The following is a 23,954-nucleotide window of genomic DNA, read 5'->3' on the forward strand; positions in this document are numbered from 1 at the left end:
CCCTCCATCGAAAGGTATTCATCGACGCCTACCTGGCAGCAGCGCCCCACAAACCCCTAGGAGATAGGGTTTTCATCCACGCCTACCCGTCGCCGACCAAGTCACGAGGGCCAAAAAAACTCCCACGCTTGACCATATTTGCGGGAAAATATCTTTATTATAGCAATCTCACACCTAGAAAACATCGGTGAGAAAGGTTCACATCGGTGGGAAAGGTCAAATCGAATTCCCATAGAAATTTCGACATGACTCAGTCACCGGCAGTCATGCAGACCGCCCGAAATCAGGAAGATGTGTCGCCACTGCTTTCGTGACCTATATAAGAATCAAAATGGTCTCACTTGGTAGTTTCGGAAGAAAAAGCGTTGCCAATCGTCCCGTGATGAATATTGCAGAGGTTTTAAAGATGCACCCTAACAATTGTACTTTCGCCCCCATTTGCAAACCGCCAAACAATGTGCCAACATATCATTGGTTCAAAAAAAAGTTAAAAAATTGTTGTAATTCAAAACTGTATGAGACAACGCCATCTAGTTGTAACAGTAGATCCAACTCCTTCAGGGCAGGTTATTTTAAGGTTCGCCATCCACGGATACGCGTTTACGATACCTCGAGTAGTTCCAACTCTTTCAGTGAGGGCTATGCCAATGACTCGACACCCGCGGGGACAATATCCGGTGCTGGGTAGCTACCTTACTGCAAAATGTGGGTACAGTGCATATTTACGAGTAATAAGGCAGGCAAGTCTGCTTACCCTCTAGCTAGAATCTGGACATGGCGAGTTAATACACATATACCACCCGCAGAGCAACGCTTAATTCGCCAGCTTCGGGTGAAATTGTTTTCAGTGTGGAAGCCTCCTCTTTTTGGTAGCGTAATGAGGTAGGCTCCTCATGAACTGAACACACCTAATCTCGATCGTCCCCAAAATCACTCTAACCGCAATGACAAAATATTTTACATGCAAAAATACTCGGCTGAAAATGGTGCGGTGTTGACACGGGGACCGAACGTGTCTCGTTACCGGGCCCCTGGTGAGGTGTGCTAACCGTCTCTACCAGGTCGGGCCGACGGGAGGTCGGGGTAGTGATGGATCGATATGTTAGTCGGGGTCGGTACCCGCCGGTGGTCGGCCCGCTGTTACAGCACCGCACTGCAGGGTCGGGTCGGGACCGTGTGAGACGCTGTCGTGTTGCTCCTTCCCTTCGCCCGTGTCCCATGTCCCTGCCTGTCCCTTCGTCCCTTTGCCTCAGTGTCCGTCCTGAAGAGGAAATGGTAATTGAGCTGAATGGAAGGTTGGGCCTCTTGAATCGACGATATAGCCAGTGTTGGCGCTATTATTGTCCGTATCCTCGCTGGACCGTTTGTATTTTCGTTAACGGCCGTTAGCCAGCGAAGCCCCTCGAAAGATGCGGATCCTTCAATAAACCTCCCTCGGGACCTTCTATAAACTCTCCTCCCCAGTGAGGCAGGGTCACCCCAAGTGTTTTGAAATGAAGTGTCTGAGCTGAATATTTATGCTCGGTCGCTCATTGAATAGACATTCTTGCCGACACGGCAGTCGCTGTTATCACCGAAAACACTCGAGGAATGTGTCATAGCTGTCGTACTACACGGAGTGGTATTCTTGTCCCGCCCTCCAGAAGTGCGTGTGAAGGTTACCATAACATGGCCAAATGTGAACCTGTGCATCACCGTGGTGTCTTAGCGCACAAACAAGTTGGCTGCCCTGCTCAGTTGGAGGTTTGGAGTGAAGCTGTTCTGCCGCTTGTAAACACGTTTCTTCATTGCCCGCATTTTGAAGACGCCTGCGCAATCAGCTGGTAATGGTGAAACTAGAACAAAAAGAAATATGACATTTGAAATGATAAACCGCCTTCCGCAATCATGTTGAGATTGCCCTTTTTACTCGACGTATTTCGATACCTTTATACCCCATCAATCATATCAACATTGCTAAATATCAGGCCATGTGCTTTGATAAAATTCATATAAAACACCGCTACAACTTCCTAAGAGAAAAAAAGGTAATGCAAGAACTTAATTTTATCGGACTCTGAAATTCACCTATCCACCTGAATATAAAACAGCGTTGTCCTATCGCTCTCCTCAGCGGACGCTTGTGTCACTGCTGAACTTGTGTTTACACCGTAACTCTGTGTAAGCACCCCACTGCGCTGCCGCCGACAGTGAGTAGCGCAGCGCTGAGGCGGTGAGACGCCGGGCACACCGTCTCCGTGTGACCGGAAGGGCCTCCTCCCCAGCCGTCACAGGAAACGAGCCAACGGCTATCGACAATACGCCGCCCCGTAAACCGACCGGGACCGATTGGAAACGAATGGGGTGGATCGGATCCGATCGAATCAGGGGTGAAGGATTGGGCTGGGGTTGATAAAGGCCATTTGTCAGGGGTGGTATGGCTTTAAATTGTTGAATGGCACCGTATATCGGTTTGCATTAGGCCTGCTTTTTGATGAACGAGTATGGAATTTTTATGGCGATTGGCTGAGCAGGCACTTGAGATCAAGCTTTTCACTTATCACATGTTGGTTGCCCTCTCTGTTTTGCTGCTATTGTTCTCACCATGTGCTATCAATGCGTTTCCTTTAGAGGCTGATATAGCGCGTCACCTCATAACCATTATGACCAACATGGCTTTAGCCATTGGCCAGCAGTAATGATATGACGGCCGCTGGGTCTGTGATGACCTAAATGCCATCTTCAAAAGACGGTGCAATGATGCGCATACTAAATGTGCAACAATATCATAGTAATTGTTTCTGAAATTACATCTGCTGATTTCATTTAGCCGAAAATGGTTGCTAATGGCTGATGGATGGACATCTCTAAATGGTAAACTGTTGTTCTGGTGACGCAATTAATGTCAGACCATGAATAATGACGCTGTTATGATCCTGTAACAAAAAAAAAAAACATCTGGGTTCTTGGGTGGCTGTGCACTGTGCAATGTGCAGAGTGAAGCATTATTCAGTCATGATCCTTCGTTAGTCGTCCAAACAACCTCATCCTGTCTCTTTGGCAGTGCGTGAGAGACGTCGCGTGGCGTTCCCAGCGATGTTTTGTTGTGCGCACCGCGGTTTGTCCCGAACCGCAGAGGCCAATCGGCGACCGGGGTCACGCCAGGTCACACCGGGTCAAATCGTTAGCGCGCTGACCCAAAATCGGTCGTGACCAGCTCATCAGGGTCGCGGTGGGGCGGAGCCCTACCTCCCCCGTCCCTCGTCCGCTGGCAGGCGGGGTCCATCTGATCTATTGGCCCCCCGCCTTCGTAGTCTCAATAGTGTTTATTGCCGAGCCGGGGCTGCTTGGCTGTTGTGTCGTCTCATAAACATGGCAGCCTCGACTGACTGCCACCGGCTCAGGGTCATGCTGCCGCGCGCGCTCGCGCGGTACGCTCCGCGCCTGAACTTAACCCATTGATCCCTGACCTTGTGCCTTGTCACCGGGCGAAAGGCGTCTAGAATCTTGTTAGTGCCGAACGGTTTGCGTTGAACAAACAGGCTCTCTCGTGGAGCACCGTCCAGTTCTTATCTAGAGGAAAGAAACTAGTTGCTATGTTACCCCAGGAAGGTAAGCATAAAGGTTACATTTTGTTATTGGTTTTCTCATGTGGAAGAACAAAAATATGTATAATAACTTCCTCGCATAAGTTGATCGTATTGCTCTTAGTTGCTACACAAGGTTACGTTTTCTTAATACAATCAACGGACTAAATATGCGAATCAACTTTGTCTGTCTCGCACGCTGCCCATTCAAACTGAAGGTAACGGTCATACAGCCTGCCAACTCCGCCATAATCTGCCAAAGGTCACCGAGGGTCACACAAGGCCGTGTGGCCAACTTCTACCGACCGAAAGATAATGTAATCCTCAGAGTGGGTGTCTTCTCTATCTGCAGCTCACCGCACGGCGCGCACTCCCATCCCCGCCGGCTGTAACCGTCCACGTTATGAAACCCGTTGGCGAGGCTCGCCACGCCTGAGAGAGGTCGCCAAACACCGCGCCCTGTGGAGTAACCGGTGTACCCTCCGTGCAACATGGTCCGAATTCCGGCGCCAACGGGCCGCGAGCGATGTGCAGAGGGTCAGATCTGCTCTGAGACGCCGTCGGGGCGGACCTCGAGCTGCAGGGGACGGTGGTGACTGTGAGATAAGGTCGGTGACCGAGCTGTGAGGTGTGAATCGAACTGCGTGCTGTGCGGGCCTTTATATCGTGATTGTGACCTAGTCGCCAGTCGCACAGTGCTGGGGTTCGGTGGTCAGTGAACTGAGTTCGGTACGTGACGCGGCCGGGCTTTGTCGCCGCCTCTGCGTGATCAGTGGTCACTGCTGAGCGAACAGCATAGGGCACAGTACGCTACCCTGGTGTACCCCTACCGATCACTGCAGTTGGAGGGACGGCCTGTGACCGTGTTTGGGCACAGGAGGTGTGAACTCCTGACCTATGCGGCCCGTCAGCGACGTCCGCGAGCCATCACGTCCCGGGCCGACCGCCGCACGATACCCAGAAAAGTTGACGCGTGGTTACCGCGTTTGGTGTGTAGTTGCAGCGAGGGACGCCGCGTTGGAGCCTCAGTTGTTACCAGTGATTCAGTGTGGTGACACGGGGTTGTCTGGCGTCTGCGTCTGTCTCGGCTCACCAGTCCACGGTGACGTCTCTCTCAGTTCAGTGATGTCAGGGTGTAAGGTGACGTAGTGTGCGCGGTCGGCAGAGTCTCGCGCGTGCTGTGTGCGGTGCGCCACGGAGCGCGGCTGCGGACGGAAGTCGGTCCGATAGCTAATGTGGCACACCAGACGCGCGTGGATTCCAACCAACGCTTCCTCTGTGGTGTCATTGTTGACTGTGATTTTCTAGTGTGAACACTGAGTGTCAGTGGGTCATATTGGGACTGCCAACCGTCCGTAACGCGAAATCTCCTCAACGGGCGGAGCAGCGCAACGAGAATAGCTCCATGTCAAGGCCAAACTATCCGCCGCCGACCATCCTGGCTGACCCGCATTCGGATGAGAAGAACACTCGTTGTCGTTCCGTGAACTGAGGGGAGTCGGGACAGACAAGTTAACCACTGGCTCCTGTGGATGCAGACTGGAGACCGGAGTTCCCGGACGAGTGTCGAGCTCCGGAGATTGAGTGGCCACGACGTGCGACAGCGGCGTGCGTGTGTGAGCGAGCGGCGCGTGAACTCGCGCTCTCAGATCGGTCATGTGCGGCACGGCCGTTGACACGCGTCCGTCGCCGTGGCTGCGCCACTACAGCGTGACACTAATTCTGCCCGTGTATTCGACAAACAGGTGAGGCCGCCCGCATATGGTGATGAGCCGCGGCGAAAGGGAATGCGGAACGAATCCGGCGCGCGCCGGAGATGTGTCGAGGTGTGTGCGTGGGAAATTGGAATCCTCAGTGGCCAGCTGGTAGAGGTTGGTGCCTGGTGGGTAACAGGTCTAGGTAGAGATGTTTCCAGGTTCCAGCCATTAATAATTACAAGTTACAACAGAGATTGCTGTCAAGCTTACAAATCAAATACGCCTGGATATTAATCTCTATCGTACTGGTGCATGAGACCAAGTGAGTACACTGGACACAGACGTCTTTAACGCCATTTAATCTGACTTTCATAAACCAGGGAAACGGTTGTTTTCTACTACACCAGTTGTATATTGATGGCCCATCAGTCACAGCTTCCAGCCACTTTGTGTGAATTACCCGGTGGGCGCGAAAGCTCCCATGTTTATCCCAGTCAGTCATCCGTTTCACCGGCGTGGACCGCACCCTGTTCCTCACGTCCCGGTTCCGATGCAGCGCGGTCCGCGTGCACACCTCGCTGCTAACGTCTTCACTATGCCGCCGGCTGCTCGCGCTGGCTAGCGTTACGCTCTGTCGCACAATGTCTACCGGCCGGCCTGGTGGGATCTGGCGGGCCGTGTCTGGCCGATGGTTAGCTCGTATAGGATCCGGACCGACCGACTCGCCCGTACCGGCTGGAGTGGCGAGCTGGTCCCTCGTGGAATCGCCTGGCGGTGGGGTGGAGTGGGACGGTCCCTGCGAGACCCTCCCCACGGTGACACCGATTTCTGACCGCTGCGTGTCCCTGCGCCCCGCCCAGCAGCCCCGCCCAGTCGTCTGCGGCCGGTGTCCAGTGTCGTATATCCCACTGACCGCCACCGCACAAGGCAGACTTTCACTGTCCCTTGGAAAAGGAAAGCAGGTCTTGGAAAGTAATCGGAGTCCGGCTGGTCTGACAAAAAAGCAGACTTTACTGCTTCTTTACCCTGGTAAAGTGAAGACGTGATCTTTTCTCTCGTAACATTATTTTTACCTCGCCACGTTCGCACATCCCGCTGATTGCTGTAAGCGATTATTGGCGATGTGATGGGAACTCTGCGAGCATAAGTCACGTTTTTGATGGATTTATTGCCGGGCAAGGCACACGGCCATTGAGTGACCCGCCTTGACCTCTCAGTGCGGCACCTTGTAATTGACACGTTGCGAGTGTCGGAGCGATCAGCAAACCTGCAGTTTGCGCCCAGCTCTGTGGGCGCTACGGCCTTCAGTTTTGATGATCGATTGTATGCCGCTGAAATGGCGATGAAGATGTGATCGTAGTGGCTACGAATGCCGGAACAGATCAGCTCAGACAGTGATAATGTGGTCAGTTGAATGGGGCGACAACCAGCCAAATATTCGTGAATCGCAATGCCAATGGAGAGGAAATGTGAATGCATCCAAGAAAGTTCTTTCGAAATACTTGCTCATGCAGTCTTCTTACAAGCATTTGAAAATATAAGAGGACCCAATTCATAGAAAAATGAACATCAGATAACTGTGATAAATCAGTGCTTTATGACCATTACTTTATGACCATCTGCACTACGTGTAGCGCCTGTGGTCCTGCGCTCCGACCTTGATCGCCTCATCCGGTCGGTCGATCGGTGCCGCTGTGGCCTGCCGCATTCCTGCGCGTCGGCCCGCACACCAAGGTGTGATGGATTTCGGGGCACGCTGCGCGCACAGCCAGCACCTCACACGCGGCCAGGGCCGGCGGTCAAGGCTGGGCGCCAAACGGGCCCAGATCACGGCGGGGTAGCGCACGAGCCGCCGCCGGTGTTCTCCTGTTGACGGGAGAAGCACGGACGGGATGGCCGCCCCACTTCTGGCTCCTTTCACCGCGTGACTTCCGTTTTGTGTTAGCACGCTGTCGATCGATTCATCGACGCGCTGTTTTCTGGATAGATGGACGCGCTGGCCCTTTTGCTGTTGCGGTTGTGTGCTCCCACGGATGCAGTCCGGCCGCGGTGGTGAGGTGGTCTGATTCGGGAGGCTGCTTTCACCCGGTGTGTCGTGTCCCGTGCGTGAGATCTGGAGACGGTGGGAGTGTCGATCGGGCCCAAACCGCAGACCGGCCAGAATATATTGAGTGATTTTGGGGTTTTAGTCAGCTGTAACGGAACGACTGGTAGTCGTGGGATCCACAGATGGAATCATCTTCAAATCCGGGTCACTCATAACAAAAAGTCTGTGATTGAATCATCCCTAATGAATTCTCTCCTGCACGGAGGTGACAGGCTTCTGTGCCTTACATACCACGCACCACCCGACCGACCCCGCTCCCCAGCTATGAGTCACAGTCGTCCGGTCCGTAAGGCGCTGCTGGCCCGGATGCCGATGCCGTCAGTGTTTATATGACATTGACCCAGCGCGAGCAGCGACAAAAACTGGTGACAACCCGCCCGGTCCGGCCCGCTGCCGACGGAAGGCCAAACTGGTGTTTGTTCGAGACACGCTGCCAGGTTTGTCAGGTTGGCAGTTGCCACCGCTTAGTGACAGTTCAACTTTGATCCGACTCCTTGCCACCACCGCACGCCTCCGAAATCTGTACTCGGGAGTCTGAAATCCTCAGGTTTATGGAGAAGCCGTGTTCTCCGCTGGTTGACCCGCATCGTAATGGATGTTTCACACCGAACCACATTCCTGACGTCGCTGTGTGAAAACGAAACCCAGTCACGACTTCCAAAAGCTCGCTGTGAAAATCGCTCCGTCACTCGCCCGCTCGGCGCCTCGTTAGCTCGTCCGGGACGATTTTTAAACCCTCCCGCGTGCGCGCCGGACTGGCTATGACGTCATTGAAAGCTCTGAATCCAGCTGAGAGCGGTAACAAATTGCCGCTGGGTGGGCTGGGCCGAAATGACTGCACCGCTCCCCGTCTTCCGTCACCATCCGTCCTGCGAGTGCCGCTCCAACCCAAACACACACTATCTGGGTCAGGCCACCGAAACGTGTTTTATCTCCGTACTCCGGACGTGCTCGGCGCTGTTATTTGAGCGAACTGCTGGCCAATTCGCCAGGCCTTCTGCAGAGGCGGACTAAGTCGTCTGGAGAAACATGAAAGGAGCGGAAATATAACATATCGACCAAAACGTCTGAAATGTTTGTTTTAACTTCAAGATAGATCAGCAACTGTTGTTGGACCTAATAACTTGTCTTATGAAAATATTTATCGTAGGTACATACCGCCCATTCGCATTTCAACAGGCGTGTCGTGGATGACGTCAAACGTCTCTAAACATGGCCACACCCCCGTTTACCCCCGTTTCTGACTCCGCCTCTGCCGAGCGCCGCACGCTGTACGCATCTGCGTGCTGGCGCTGCCGGCGGGCCGAGGCGTCTCACCTAATTGCCGCCGGCGCTGAGTCCCTGATGGACCGGTGTTGACATTAAGCGATAGAGCCAATGGTCCCGCCTGTTTATCTGTGAGGTGGGCGCGATAAGTCGCCGGCTCAGTGTAGAACGGACGGCCGGCGGGGCGGTACGGTGGAGAGGACGGTTCAGCGGTGACCGGGCGCGGCCGGGGGCGGGGCAGGTCGGACAGAGGGCGACCTTTGGTGACCTTTGGTAGGTCACTTGGACGGGCTGACAAAGTGTGGAGTGGCACGAGAACTCGAGTGGTTAGACGGACAGTTCCGGTGATTCCGTGCGTTCCGGTCGTGTGTCGTGCGAATGACACGGGGTTGTAAGTCCCGTGCGGAGCCTTTGACAGCTCAGTGACGCCCGATCTCCCTCTCGTGTCCTCCGTCGAGAAACACGTGACCTGACCTCAGCGTGGTGCTACCCGAGCCGGCGTGCGGTGATCGTGGGCCGCCCCTCAGGGTCGGCTGCTGGTGACCTCTGACCGCAGAGCGGGCCGCGCTGAAACCCCGCAGGAGCCTCGGACCGATCTGCAGCGGGTAGCAGTGACTCAGGGAGGCCGCCGGCCCATCACTCGCCGCTGACAGGCCCGCTCCGGCAGTCGCACAGAAACCCTGCACGCGTCCGTGTACTCTCCGCCGCTCGGGAAGTGTCCAAAGTGTGCGCCAGTGTCCCCGCAGGATCGCAGTGAATTACGCTCCCGTCGGTGACGCCAGTGACTTTCGGTGACTGAATTCACCCAGTGGAATCCACAGTAGCGCCTCTCAGTGCATCGACCTGTCCTGGCGGGAGTCGTGCCCAGCTGGGTCTGCGAGTGTGCCGGCCGGCGCGCGGACTAAAAAAGCTCGGACCATATGTGTCTCATTAGCTGCCCGAGGTCAGCGGTCGGGGCGCGGACTGTGAGCGACATATGATGCCCAGGTGGCGGCGCGCGCTGGCGACTGTGTTGTGACGGCCGTCACGTTTGCTGTGACGGCTTCCGGCCGCCGTGACGCCCTGTGACGGGACGCACGCCGACCGTCTGAGGCGTGCTCCAGACGGTGCCAGGACTGGCTGGAGGGTCTGAGTCACCGCCCCGGACTGCGGGGTTTGGATCTGGTCCGCCCGGCGCAGGGATAAGTTCACAGAAGGGGTGGAGCGTTTGCGAACTGAGACTGGAGTGTGTCGTTAGCTGTCGAACCCCGACCGAACCAGTGAGACAGTGGCATGTTGCATCAAGAGTGAGGATACGTTGAGCCGAGTGAAGCCAGTGCAAAGCTCACTTGTGTGCGGACGAAGTGTGAAGTGAAGCCCTACGATGATCATCGTCTCGGTGCTGTTGCAAAGGTTACGCCACCTTAGCTAAACCCCTCCCCGTGGTCTTACGTGACACCGTCGTCCCCTACCACCTTTCTGTTTCTACCCCACTCTTCCCATCTCGCTGTCATGTCTCTGGAGGACGTTGTGGGTCGCGGTCTGTCCATGTTCTGGTCGGACCGCGCTGTCGTCTTCCCTCCGACACCCACTCCTCCGTCGGAGGTACTCCGGCGAAGAGCCACCCTCCGCTCCGAGCGCGCCACCTCCAACTCCCCGTCGAAAACGACGCGTCGGCGCTCGGTGAGGTTCGCTGCTGACTCTAAGCCACCGGCCGTGAACAAGAGGCACACGATGGCGTTTGGAGAGAAAGACTTGATGTCAGATGTGGGACAGCTAGCTCCAGGGAACGCTCAACGCAAAGCTCGGACCCTGAGCTCTGTCACAGAAGCTGTTAACCCTGCCGTTGTTGGCTCGTCGGTCTCCAATCGAGAGCCGCTGGATGGACTGCTCCGCACCACACGGGGACTGCGTTTGAGTGGGAATAGTGCATCGCGCCAGGCTGCTTGGAACGTTTCATCCACCATCGCTGGCTCCGGTGGTGCTGGGACTGGTGTCTGCGAGTGTGGTGCCCATGGAGTCGCCACCGGCGCCCCTGGTGCTGCAAATGGTGCAGCCAGTGCCGCTGTCGCCACCTCTGAAACTGTTGTTCGTCGTACTACCTCTACTCGTCTCAAATACCGTTACAAATCCATCAGGTGCGCCTCAGTGGGGTCAGATCGGGGCGAAAGTATCCTCTTTCCCAAATGTATGGGGCGGGCCGAGCTAACGCGCATTAACGATCATGAGCGGCGCTCGTGAGATGATCCAGGAAAACCGCGAGTCTATTTTAACGACAGACTAACCGCTAAATTTCTTGTCTGTCACGCCTAAGTGTGGAGTGGTCGTTCCGCGGCGCACCTTACGCTGACCTCTCACGACTCTGGCCGCACTTTGACGGCAGTGATTGTTACCGCTAACGTCGCTATTGATGGTCCGACACCTCAGGCGCTGTTCTGTCCCTATCAGATACCGATCGACGTTTGAGGAGCAGCCCGAGTGTTCACACCCACATCTCTAACGGTGCGCCGCTGTTGGAAACATTTTCGTGGCCGCCTGTATGTAAATTTTAATGACGTTTAATTTAATGCCTCTGACTGTTGAACTGATGGTGTCTGTCTGTCTGTGCCCGCAGTGTGCTGTTCCCGTGGCGGAGAGGAGACTCGAACCGCGCCTCCGGCCGCAGCAGCGTCGGTGACCCGGACACGGCTGAGGACACGAGGAGCGTGTCCAGCGCAAAGGTCAGTCCTCAGACGCCCCGCGGGGGCACCGGGGACACGCCGGGCAAGGATCAGAAGAGCCGGGAAACACAGCGGAGATGGCGACTGCGTAAAAAAGACGGAGGAGATAACCTTGTCAAAATGGCGTATTCTTGTTCCTCTTGAGGTGGATCAAAGGCTCAAGGCGCTCTCGTAAATTACTGTCCTAATCACTGAATTATTGAGAAAAATAATTTGCTCTCATAAGTTCGAAATTAATCTAGCTATTTTACCAGTAAAATAAAGAATGCATGTCACGCATATCATATTCCGGGGCTAAATACGCCACCACAGTACTGCCAATTCGTGTGTAAAGCTCAAATTCAGCACGTTTGCAGCAAAGCCGGCATAACATGCTGATAATCCATGTCACTCTGCATTTAGCCGCAGCCCACAGGTGGCATGAACAGGCACAACAGGCTTTTCAGGCTTTTCGGTCACAGTGGTCTGCTAACGCTCGTTCTTCGCTCCTTCGAACATGCCATCAGAAGTCGTTTAACAGAGCGTTCCACTCTGAAAACCGGCACTGTTTGTCCCGCTGCGCTCGTTTTGTCGCATCTGGCATTTATGTTCCGCTTGATTCGGCTTAGCCCGGTTGATTAGCTTTGGTGTGACGAAATTAATTTATTTTGGCATTAGCGCCGTTTCGCTGGAAGCATTCCCCAATAGTAACTGCCTCACGGTCACTCCATACAGTTGATGGATTCAATAACTCATTGTTGGATTATCTGTCATTCGCTAATGGTGTTTTCCGAATTTCTTGGCTGCCCATGGAGACAACATGGAGGCGCTGAAAATCCCAAATGGTCTTCACCCTTTCTGCTTTTTAATTAACCGCGCTGTGCGCTCGGAGACTTCATTACATATAACACCGCCCGCTCTGTTCATTTATCTCGCTTTCTGTTCCATTTGGTCGCTGTGGTCTGAAGCTATCCCTCTCTGGGTTTTCTGGGCATTCAAACCGTCCACCACACCAGCTTATGACAGGCGGCGACATTAGGAACCATGCAGCGTTTTGATGACACCAATCAGATCGCCTACACGAGTGTGTGTGTGTGAGACGGGGAGAGACCCAAATGATGACGGTGAAAGTAAAAACCGTCGGCGCACGCGACTCAGCGTGACGTGACGGGCCGTCACACCGTCACGGGCTCGCCGGGCTGTCACAGGAGCGGAGCCAACTGTCACGCGCTCATCTGTCACCCCGGCTCTGACAGGCCGCTTTGTACCGATCTGTCACCGCGCGCCAGTTCAGAACTGCCGGGTCTGCCCACCCACGGGTCATGGGTGACCTGTGCTTCTTTTTGTCAAGTAGTAAAGACCAGTGTCAACAGGGCTTTTTCTCCTGATTCCTTTACCAAACGCTCGCCGACAGGTCATGAGTGAGCCAGATGCCAGACAGCAATAGATTCTCTCAGCAGTTCAGCAGCAACGGATCAGCAGCTTCTCAACTATCACTCATATTGTCATCAGTGATGTCGTTCCTCCTCGACAAACACCCACGAGAGCGTGTTTCCACACCCCCGCTTCTTCTCATCATTTTGCTCGCCCCTGTGCGTTCGCGTAAAACTGCGACAGCAATTAGGAGCGATGAAAGTGGCAGCCATGAGTTATGTCTACGCACGCACTGCTAGTGAGGAAAGTGCGCCGTGGCCGCTGTTAAAACTGCTCGCGTTCGCGATCACTTTCGCTAAGCATTGCTCAAGCACCACGAGTCCTGGCGGCGTAGCATGCATCACTTGCCATGTGGCGCGTCGTCACGGCGCGCCGACCCGCCCCAAGTGTTGCCAAGAGAAATGGACTCTTGCACGGTCCTGGCGTCCGATGTCGTTTCATAAACGAAATCATGGGAACGGTCTGTCGTTTCCTGTGCCGGTGCGGCTGCCGTAGCGCGTGGGACTCGCTCGCAACGCCGGCCGTCCAGCGATGGGCTAACAGAGCTCGTCGCCGGCGGCGCTGGCAGTTCCGTGGTGGCTCGGTGTCTGCGGCACCCGACCGTCGGCCGACGTGGACCACGGACTGATTCTCACGGTCCGCTGGTGCGCCGGTGGAGGGGCGTCCCGCCGTCCTCCCAGCTGCCAGACCCGCCGTCTGACCCCGCAGGGACGCGGCGCGCGGGTGTTCGAGGCTGGAGATGAGCCCGGGTCCTGGTCCTGTCGACGGGCCCGCCCGCGCCCGCCCCGTCTCCACCCCGCGCCGCTCCGGGACCGGTTTCTCCTGACCAGTCGAACGTAATGAACATATTCTAATTCGCCTCGAGAAAGTCGGGTGTCGGCCGCACGGGCGACGAGCTCGGCATTCGCGCTGTCCGTGGGCGGCCTCGCGCGGCATGGCGCCCCGGCCACCGTGACAATGCCAGCCAGAATGCGCGCCTTAGATATTCATTCGAAGAAGGTCACTAAGAAGGTCGCGTCTATTGTGGTGGGCGGATGAAGGCCACTTTCCCACCTCTGCCTAATCAGAGAACAGTGTGGGACGCGTGCCGCCCACTCCAAGGAGATGGAAATGAGTGAACCTCCGCGGAGCTAATGATAAGATACCTGGCCTGCTATCTGCTCTGGAGACGGAAAATCGCCGCGGCGCTATCATATCGAAGGAGATCCAGTGGATTTGCGAGAAACCTGGCTGAAAACAATGAGATACGTCGTTTTTTATTAGCGACAACTACGATCTGATAAATCTCTGAAGTGTCATGAATCCGTCGGAGATGAAGTGCAGATGAAAGGCGAAAGTCATACTGACTTCATAATGATTTGATGGGTAAATAGAGACAGTCGTTGATATATTTGTTATCGCGTAAGAATTTAATGACAAAAGGTTTTTCATTTACTAGGCATACTGAATAACACAGCACTGAACCATGGCAGCATTGTTCATTACGTAATGAAATTTATCAAACCAAAATAGTTAGTCCGTGTGCTGACTTCTGCCACCATTCGGCACCGCCCGTGTCGCTCAGTGCCGTCCGTCATTCCGCGCTGTTCGTTCACCTCTGCGTGCCGATATGAGCCCCCGGCGGCTGCCAACTGTCCGCCACGCTGACAAACGACACCTGTCACACGCAGCCGCCATCGGGGCCGCACGCGCTGATTTGGCAGCGCGCCGCCGCGCCCGCTGTGCGGACTGTGTACCCTGCTGATGACTTCCGAGCCGTGGTCGGGCCACTTCCGGCATCCGACTGCTGACCCGTGGCAACTGGCCCCTGGCCTGCAGTCAAAACTCATGGCGACTGGTCCGCTCCTGGCTCTCGCATTCATGCAACTGATGGCTGTATCATGTCATGTGTATAATGTTTTTGTTAACCTTTTATTTTTCCTTTATTGATGTCATTCTTCTGTCGATAGTGTCCTGGACTCACTTTTCTAAGTCTCGTTCTGCGTTCTGCATTTTTATATTTCCAAAGACACGTACTCATCTCTCAGACTGGAAGCTGGCTGTCTTTACCCCTTTTCATTCCCACCTGTCTAGCATTAAATCGGTTGTGCTAATAAGTGTCATGATTTGTAGTTTCAACGCTCTTCTGACGTCACATGCTAAAACCTAACTAAAATCTGACCTCATTAGGGTAGTGAGCCAGGCTTAACTAAAATCTGGTCTCATTAGAGATGGAGCAGGAGTCAGGTCGGGCCATGGAGCCGAGCCAAGCATCCTCTAGTGGACAGGCCGGGCCTCATCAGGGTGGGCGCGCGTCATCACGGATGGCGGCGGGGCGTCATCGGCGTCACTCCCGCGCCCTCCATCCGTCACTGTCAGCCGCCGCCGCCGCCGCCGCCGCCGCCGCCCGCACCTGCGCGTGCCTGTGGGGGCGGCCGGTGCGTGTGTGCGTGTGCGGGGGCGCCGGTCAGACGGTCAGAAGTCAGTGACCTGTCAGTGGCTCTGTCGATGACCCGCGTGCCTCGAGGTGCAGCGCCTCTTCCGGCGTTCGGCTGATCTGTTTCCTCTTCCTTTCCACCGTACTGAGCTAGCTCACGCTGGTTTACTATAGTTAGTAGTTATACAGAAAAATTATCGTGAAAAGTGACAGGATGTGCTTCACAGACATTTCTAGGAAACGACGCAATGCATCTCCTCATCACTTTTTTATTCTTTCGTTGAAGCCTTTTTCACATCTACATATGCCTCCATATCGTCAGTAAACGAATGCGCCATACGCCGACGGTCAGATCGCTCTGGTAACGGCTCCATGCCACTGTTCACCCGTTCAGTGACTCCACGGATCGACCTGGACTGACCAGCACCGGCGAAAGGGTCTCATCTGGGTCATATGCAGCCCCTCGGCAGGGGGTGTTTACCTTCCCCTGTGGGGTGCCCACTCTGTCGGTCAGATCCAGGCAGGGGTGGCCTGCTCTCCGAGACCACGTGACCCGTTCCACGCTGGTCAGACGGTGATTGTGGAAGACACGTGTCTGGTGCGTCGGGCAAGGATTGATGGCTTCATTATGGGCTCCGTATTGTTGGTTGCAGGCTGCAGGGAGATAGTGAAGTGCGTGGAGGGTGTGACTGTGATGGATTCGCCAGATTCGTATGCGTGCCTCGGCCCTCGCGCACAGCACAATCCATCCCTTCGCCCACTGCGGTATCGTGTTAGTTCCGCAACCATATAAATTCCCTCGCTCTCTCGTCCAAATTTATCTGTCAACAAAACAATACCTTTACCGTGTATCGTCTGTCTTGATTGATATAGATAGACAAATTGAATTATAAGTGGAAAACAATGGGAACGTTTTTGGTTATATTACTTTAAGTTGGCTACACATGTGTTTCGATATACATCTTTTTCAAGCCATAAAGACAAAATAAAATGTAAATAATTCGCCTAAACATCAAAGTTGTCAAAATAGTTTGCGGCACAGATTAAAATTCAAATAGCAATGCTTCACACCCGTCGCTTCTCACTTTGCACTTCTAGTTTTTAGATCGTGCAAAATAAGTTCAGCCGTAAATCTGCTCAGTTTCACTTTTCCTGCATTACCATTTAGATTGTCAAAGATGTGAATATAAGCTGCTTCTACAGCCTGCCTATGCTTCTTTGTCAAACCCCTACACAACACAGACATATCATCCCAGTTGGGGAGATGTCCCGCCTCATCTACGTGTTGCACAAGGGCGTTGGACAGACGGTGGTACCTAAGGTCACTCTTATGCTCCTTTTGCCTGGTTTTAATGCCCCTGTATGTTTCACCGACGTAACATTTATCACATGCACCACAAGGAATTTTGTAAACGACACTATCCTCATTAGTAGAACCTTTCTTCTTCGTTTGCACAAGGTTTTTAATGGTCAGGCCCGCTGGGGATGAAATATTGATAGTTTCCCTTACAAAATTGTCCACAGCTTCTACTTCTTTTGATGCTGGGACTGAGAGATACCTCCTCTTGCTATTCCTTGTGGCGTTTGAAGCTGTAGCTCGTATTTTGACGGCCCTCTTCTCTAGCTGACATCTTCCTCCGAAGAGGAGGAAGATGGCACTATTGCATTTCTGGACGCGTGCATCCATAATCGGGGCAACAAGGCTGTATTTTCAGTGTACCGGAAGCCCACCAACAAGAATGACCTGATACACTTCTACTCGGCGCACAGCAGTCGAACAAAAACTGGAGTCGTGCTGGGATTTTATCTTCGAGCACTTCGCATTTGCTCAGAAGAATTTATCAGGGACGAGCTGAACTACATTAAAGAAGTATTTATTGGACTCAAGTACCCGCCAGGTCTTTTATGTCAGCTAGAGAAGAGGGCCGTCAAAATACGAGCTACAGCTTCAAACGCCACAAGGAATAGCAAGAGGAGGTATCTCTCAGTCCCAGCATCAAAAGAAGTAGAAGCTGTGGACAATTTTGTAAGGGAAACTATCAATATTTCATCCCCAGCGGGCCTGACCATTAAAAACCTTGTGCAAACGAAGAAGAAAGGTTCTACTAATGAGGATAGTGTCGTTTACAAAATTCCTTGTGGTGCATGTGATAAATGTTACGTCGGTGAAACATACAGGGGCATTAAAACCAGGCAAAAGGAGCATAAGAGTGACCTTAGGTACCACCGTCTGTCCAACGCCCTTGTGCAACACGTAGATGAGGCGGGACATCTCCCCAACTGGGATGATATGTCTGTGTTGTGTAGGGGTTTGACAAAGAAGCATAGGCAGGCTGTAGAAGCAGCTTATATTCACATCTTTGACAATCTAAATGGTAATGCAGGAAAAGTGAAACTGAGCAGATTTACGGCTGAACTTATTTTGCACGATCTAAAAACTAGAAGTGCAAAGTGAGAAGCGACGGGTGTGAAGCATTGCTATTTGAATTTTAATCTGTGCCGCAAACTATTTTGACAACTTTGATGTTTAGGCGAATTATTTACATTTTATTTTGTCTTTATGGCTTGAAAAAGATGTATATCGAAACACATGTGTAGCCAACTTAAAGTAATATAACCAAAAACGTTCCCATTGTTTTCCACTTATAATCGTCTGTCTTCCGCATTATAGCTATGGCATAGCTTTCCTTTTAAAATTAAGGATAGTCACGATCGCAGTCACAATCCGCCCTCCCTCCGTGAAAATAACTGTCTGGTCGTGGTCACACCCCTTCCATTGCAATGCCTCCCGACTTCGATACATAGGAATGCATGTCTGGCTTCTGCAATCACTCTGCTTTGGAATTTGTTTGTTCATCGTGACATCAATGGTCACATCGTCGTGATGCCACTGGTCATTGGTCATGCTCAGAACTGGTGTCCACCCCATTCTGATATGTGCTCGACCATTGGATCGTGCAACACTGAGTGCACACTGCAGTTACGTCTCGTGATCTGATGATTTGAGAGCATCGAGTCTCAGGGGGAGATAAATGTGAAGACCTAGGCTATTGACGGACTGTGGTTTGTCCTGACTCTGGCGAGTTGCGTCGATTTATCACGATTTTGTGAGGATTCGTGGCTGAGCTCCGTATGAGACCGGTCGTGAGACTCTGAGTGAATTTCAGGGTGATCTTCGAGATCGCGCAGCCATGTGAGGTAATCTTCTCACACGTCAGCACGTCTGGCGGCTGATGACGGCCGCGTTATCCAGTAACGGCTGACGGATGGCGGATTTGGCGCAGTGGGGTCAGCCGCCCGACCTCAGGGTTATCGCCGGGCTGTGCCGAGGTCGCCGCCGGGTCATGGACAGATGGTCGGGCCGATATGGGACGGCTGGCGGAGAGCGAACCCGCCGCATGAAACTGTGAGCGCCAGAATCCGCCATTGTTTCCCAGCCTATCCCTCATGACATGGCATCATCAGGAGAGCAACGCAGCTCTGATCGAGTCGGATAGATATTCAGATGGCCTGTCGAGATATAAATGGGCGTTTCGACATTTTTCATAAAAGCTTGCACTTAACGACCGTTAAAATGGATTACTCATACGGTCGCTACGCGCACTTGATTTGAGTAATCAATCAACCCATCTCCGAATTTCGATGAGCGGTCTTAATTAACGGTTAAATTAACGGTGCTCTCGTTATTACTCTCGCAGAGCCCATCTCACTAAGTGGTGAGAGTTCTCACGGTTTCCGCATTTACAGTCAGGTGATTGTATTGTGCAGTATACAGTCCTTGAAAGTCCGAGAAAAAGAATTATTTATAGTCATTTAAACTACAAAGAGATCACCCATTTGGTCAACGAGATGCCTTCCCTGACCATCTGCGAGCTCGCGCAAGATGCGGGGTGCGGTCCAACATGTCTCATTATATTATTGATAATGACATGGGGATTATACCCTACAAGGTCAGGAATCAATAGGTGCTATTTAGGGTAGAAAAGGGCTAAGAATTTACTTTGCTTCGAGGATAAAAACCCAAATCAATTCTGAGCACCGCTCACCGGCCACGCCCGGTCAACCAGTGAAGCACACATCCACCTTCATGGAGGCGCCGACGGCCAGAACAAACGGTTTGGGTAGATATGCCACCCTCAAAGGCTAGGTAAGAACACCAGCTCCACAGTCCGAAGGTCATTGCTTGATTTGCGATAGACGCTCATGGTGCCGCGAGGCCTTCTTCTTAAGACTTCAAATTGAAACACCAACATTGCCGCTGAAAACTGCTGCGTGGGAGTGCTCTAGAAGTTTAAGCGAGAAATGTGGGGCAACTCGGGGCAAGACAATGGTCAAAACGCTGCAGACATGCGCACGGGTAGGATGGGTTCAAGTCCACACTTCGAAAATTGCACTCCGGTGCCTAAACGAAATGCTAGGGCCCGTTTCTTGAGCAGGAGGACCCTTACCCCCTGGTCGACCCATTCACTTGGTGTCAGCCCCATCGGCCGTTACCTGTGGGATATCTGAAGTCCAAGGTCTACAGGAAGACAGCCAAGAATCTTTCTCGGCTGATGATAGTGATTGCAAAGGCCGTCCGTGTTCACTTATAACACGTGCGTGCGAATGAACCCTTATGTGTAATCTCTAGGTGATACGTGCATCCGCCGAAAAGGGGTTCATATTGAAAACAGCGTGTGGGGTGCGCCCGGTTTGACATGAGGCACTGATACATGTGTATAACAAAACTTGAAGATCCGGGCAACACATTTCAGCAAGACATTTGATCCTTGCTTATTTGAGCTGGCGATAATGGCGTAACGAAATCATGACATATTTTTGCGAACACCCTGTACTCAAGGGGCGGTAAGATCACACAGTACACCGCATGTAAGCAGATATGCTGTCGTAAATCATGTGAGTCATGACCACTCTCAAAATAGAATGTTTGGCCGGAATGTCAGCTCTATGTGACCTTGATTCGAGCCCGGAAAGGCGATGTAATACCGATCCTGTTCCTTTTGCAATGCAGCGTATTCGTGCCTTGTCAGTGTCCACGTATCTCGCTGATGAAATGCACACGGAAGCCATAACTCTGATAGGTATTCATGCTAATGATTGATCATGAACGCTTGGGTGGCCAACCTTTAGATTGAAACTCGGAATACGTGCTGTGAATGAGAATGTCTCCAGAAGCGGTGCGCACTTCCGTAGTTTTCATATAAAATTCAAGAATTTCACTTGAAACGCACAAACTGAGCCTTTTCCGTAAATTGCATGCGATTCATCTCCTGAAGTTGAGAAGCAGCTGGCTTAGCATAATCATTGTCTTACATTGCAATGTGTTTCTCATATTTCTTTTATGCACATTTACGGTAAAGGGAATGTAAAGTGTATTTGGCTCAGTCTTGAAGAAAACATATGTTCTTTATGCGTAGTGTTCATCAGAAACTGTTGGATGATTATCATTTCCCAGCTGTGTGGGCCAGCTGTGATGGTCCGCTCTGGTCCGGACCACTGAATGGTCCGGTGGACCACAATGGTCCGAGGTTTCTCTCCTCGCTGCTCGGCCGAGCTCGGTTCATTGGTCGGCGACACGCCTTCACGGTACGCCGGACCGCCGCGCTCACACGCGCTCACGAAACACGGACACGGACCACGGACAGTGAACACGGACATGAAACGCAGCCGTAAGCTTAGAATGAAAGACAGATGTGGAAATATTTTCATCTATAGTTTATAAGACTGGAAATGTGCACTGGCTTACATTGCTATACTAAAAAAAAAAATCGAAAGATCTTACTACGGAAAATTGAGGATGCAGTAAGATACCTAATTTCATCGGATGGCACTGTTCACTCTTTGTCCTGTCCGCAAATAGATCACGAACTGTTTCATCCTCTCATCAAGCCACCTGAGTCACCTGTCGCGCTGGCCACCATCTTGCCTGCACCTGTCTGAGCGACTATGGCCGACTGCTGCCTGTCGTCTAGCGGCGACACCTCGTTCTCAGCGGTTTGACGGTCTCCTGTGCGCAGTTGTATCAGTGCCTCACATCATGTGTTGGGGGAAGCTGGCTCACTGTCTTTCTGCCTCAACTCAGCAGCTTCTCGAGACAGGTGCCGGTGGGCGGTGGGCGGTGGACGGTCGACGGTCGACGGTGGATGGTTATATGTCGGCTGTGGTTGACGGTAGCGTTGAGCGGTGAGCGGCGGCTCGGACAGTGCCTGGGAACGGGCTGACTGACCGCGGAACTGGCCGGACCGCGGCGCCACACCCGGAACTGACCGACGGACACGGTCCGGGCACCGTCTCTGGGTACACGAGCTGCAGGAGAGAGTCGGGACAGCTGCGAGTCGAGCTGCTGCAGCTGTGAGACGAGCTGCTGCAGCTGCGGGACGAGCTGCTGCAGCTGTGGGCAGCAGAGCGATCCCGAGTGACGCAAATCAAAGGAGAGTGCTGGCATCGAAATGGATTTCACAAGTTTCGTAATGGATGCAATAATGGCTTTAATTGGCCTGCTTATGCTTGGGTGCCTCTGATTCTTTTACCCTCATACATTGCTTCATAAGCATACTATCTAAATCCAAAAGCCTTGCATGGTTTACCTAATACCTGGTCGCCTTTCTGTCGCTTACGTCGCGTTTTCGCCGACCGCGTTTCCCCGGGACAATAGCTCGCCTCCATTCCCATCCCGCCCAGCTCCAATCCAATCTCCAATGACGGATGTTGCACGGCACATGTTTAATGACGTGCCCCGGGGGCCCGGCTACGGTCTCGCCGTCACCATTCCCGTGGCTGACGGACGTACTACGCCGTAGGCCGTGCCTGAGGAGGCGGGCAGCACACTGACCCACTGCCGTACACACGGCGCACAGCGCCCGAAACCACCCCAAAATGGAGTGGAACGGGTCCGGGCCGGCGGCGACACGGCGCCGGAAGTCGCGGGGCGAGCTGACGAGGTGGTTGGTAATTATTGTTTGATGGTAGATCAGTGATAAGGAGGGATGGAGAGGGAATGTTGAGGCCATACGTCATATGAATCGTGCAATGGGTTTGGTCCGATGAAAAACAAAGTGTGCAGAACATCACTGCCTCATTTTTTTTTTGTATTATGAGTGCTGTGGTGATTTTGAATTACGTTTATGGTATAAGATATCGTTTTTGGTGCATTTTACGGTAGTGGCATAGATAAAACATGTACCTATGTGTGGAAAGTTGGAGACGTGATGATATGACGAAAGCTTGTCATTGAATTGAATGCCACATTCTTTGATCAAAACCTGGTCTTTATCAAAATGGTCACGGTAGATGTTCGGTATTTCACCATGGAGAACTAATGACGGCCAATTTCTAGTTTCACTCCCATATTTGGCGCCTCTACGTAGGAGTGTTTCGGTGAAGGCTACATTTTAGTTGGGCTCATCCACTCCAGGACTGTCTTTTTTATCTGAAGTAAGTTTTTATTTCTATTTTACAAGGACTCGGTCATTGGCCATTTGTTACTCATGTGATCAAATCACATTTGTTCGAAGCGCACACCTTTCCCTTTCGGTACACAAGCAGATAAAGATATACTGCGTTTGAGTGGTATAATCTTTGTAAAGTGGTCGCACTTACTAAAGACGCGAACCTTGTCTTCAACATTCAACAAGGAGATTAGCGGCCATTGCAATCATGTGTCGCCCGACTGAGTGGATCTGCAACTGATGCATCATCTTCTCTGCGCAGCGATAGCCGTCTCGTAACAAACCCGCGCCTGACCGCGCGGAGGTGTGTGATCTCGACTCGAACAGGTGTTCTCACATTTCCACCGGAAACCGACCCGTGTCCGACCCCACTTCCGGTGTGTCACGGGCTGACTCAGGTCCGAGGCACGGAGACGGTGACGTACCGTGCGTCGCAGTTTGTCGAATGGTGATTTCGGTGGAGATATTCGGAATGAAACAATGAATTGTAAGTGACTGAGCACCTTCGGGTTTGAGCTCATCTCGTGGTCAAACCACGTCTTGTCCTGACATTATCTGCCGAGTCTCGACGAGAGCTGTTCAGGTTCGAGCTCTGAAGTCACCTCGTTCTTCTTGGGTGGCTTCTGAGCTCCGTGCCCGGCGTTTCCTAACCGATCTAGCCAGTTATTTAGCGGCCTTTATCGTAAGTACCTCGATCAAGCCTGCAGCCATCACCCACCGCCATGGGGCGACCCTTTCACACCTCTGCAGTTCAGTAGCGCCGGCCGTCGAGCCCGGCTGGCTGTCCGATCCAACAGGCGCGTCGGAGCGCGGTACCGACCCTCTGAGTGTCGCCCGACCTCCACGGGTCACTCCCCAGGCACAATGGGGGCGGACACCGGCCCGGGACAGGCCAGGTCGCATCGCTGGCGCCGGACAAAGGAGGCGCCGGCGGCGGCACAAAGCGCGTCACCAAACTACCGGACATCCACACACGTCTACCCACACCACACACACTCGCCCATACGTGCACAAACGGCCGACGGTGACGGAATGGTGATTTGCAGTCACCGGTTGCCCGTATTGCTGAGTGCCCGTGTGGTGCCTGGTAAACGGGGGAGTCTGTGGGGTGAATTAACTGGTGGGGATATCGTTAAAAGTACGGAGGCTGCACAGGTATATGCATTTAGTTAGATCGTAGAATTAGCTAAAGAATAGGGATGATTCTCCGCTATTCGTATACCATATCGCTCGACATGCGGAAAGCATTGGGCCGCGTTTGATACGTTCGTGGGCATAGTGGGCAACGGTCGGGAAGGAACATAATGTTTGCATGTATTTATACATATGTATATAAAATGTT

At 52.9% G+C, this 23,954-nt stretch overlaps 1 protein-coding gene across 1 annotated transcript in view; it reads left to right on the forward strand.

Annotated features, from left to right (window-relative positions):
* The window catches only part of LOC122384859 (serine/arginine repetitive matrix protein 2-like), a 73,536-nt gene that overhangs the window by 28,164 nt on the left and 21,418 nt on the right, over positions 1–23,954 (forward strand). Inside the window, exon 3 of the mRNA XM_043372643.1 lies at positions 11,230–11,335. Within this exon, the coding sequence (XP_043228578.1) occupies positions 11,230–11,335 (106 nt within the window). The remainder of the gene's footprint in view (positions 1–11,229; positions 11,336–23,954) is intronic.

The sequence above is a fragment of the Amphibalanus amphitrite genome, unplaced genomic scaffold (genome assembly GCF_019059575.1).
Source record: "Amphibalanus amphitrite isolate SeventyFive unplaced genomic scaffold, NRLGWU_Aamphi_draft 000200F_arrow, whole genome shotgun sequence".
Classification (NCBI taxonomy): domain Eukaryota; kingdom Metazoa; phylum Arthropoda; class Thecostraca; order Balanomorpha; family Balanidae; genus Amphibalanus; species Amphibalanus amphitrite.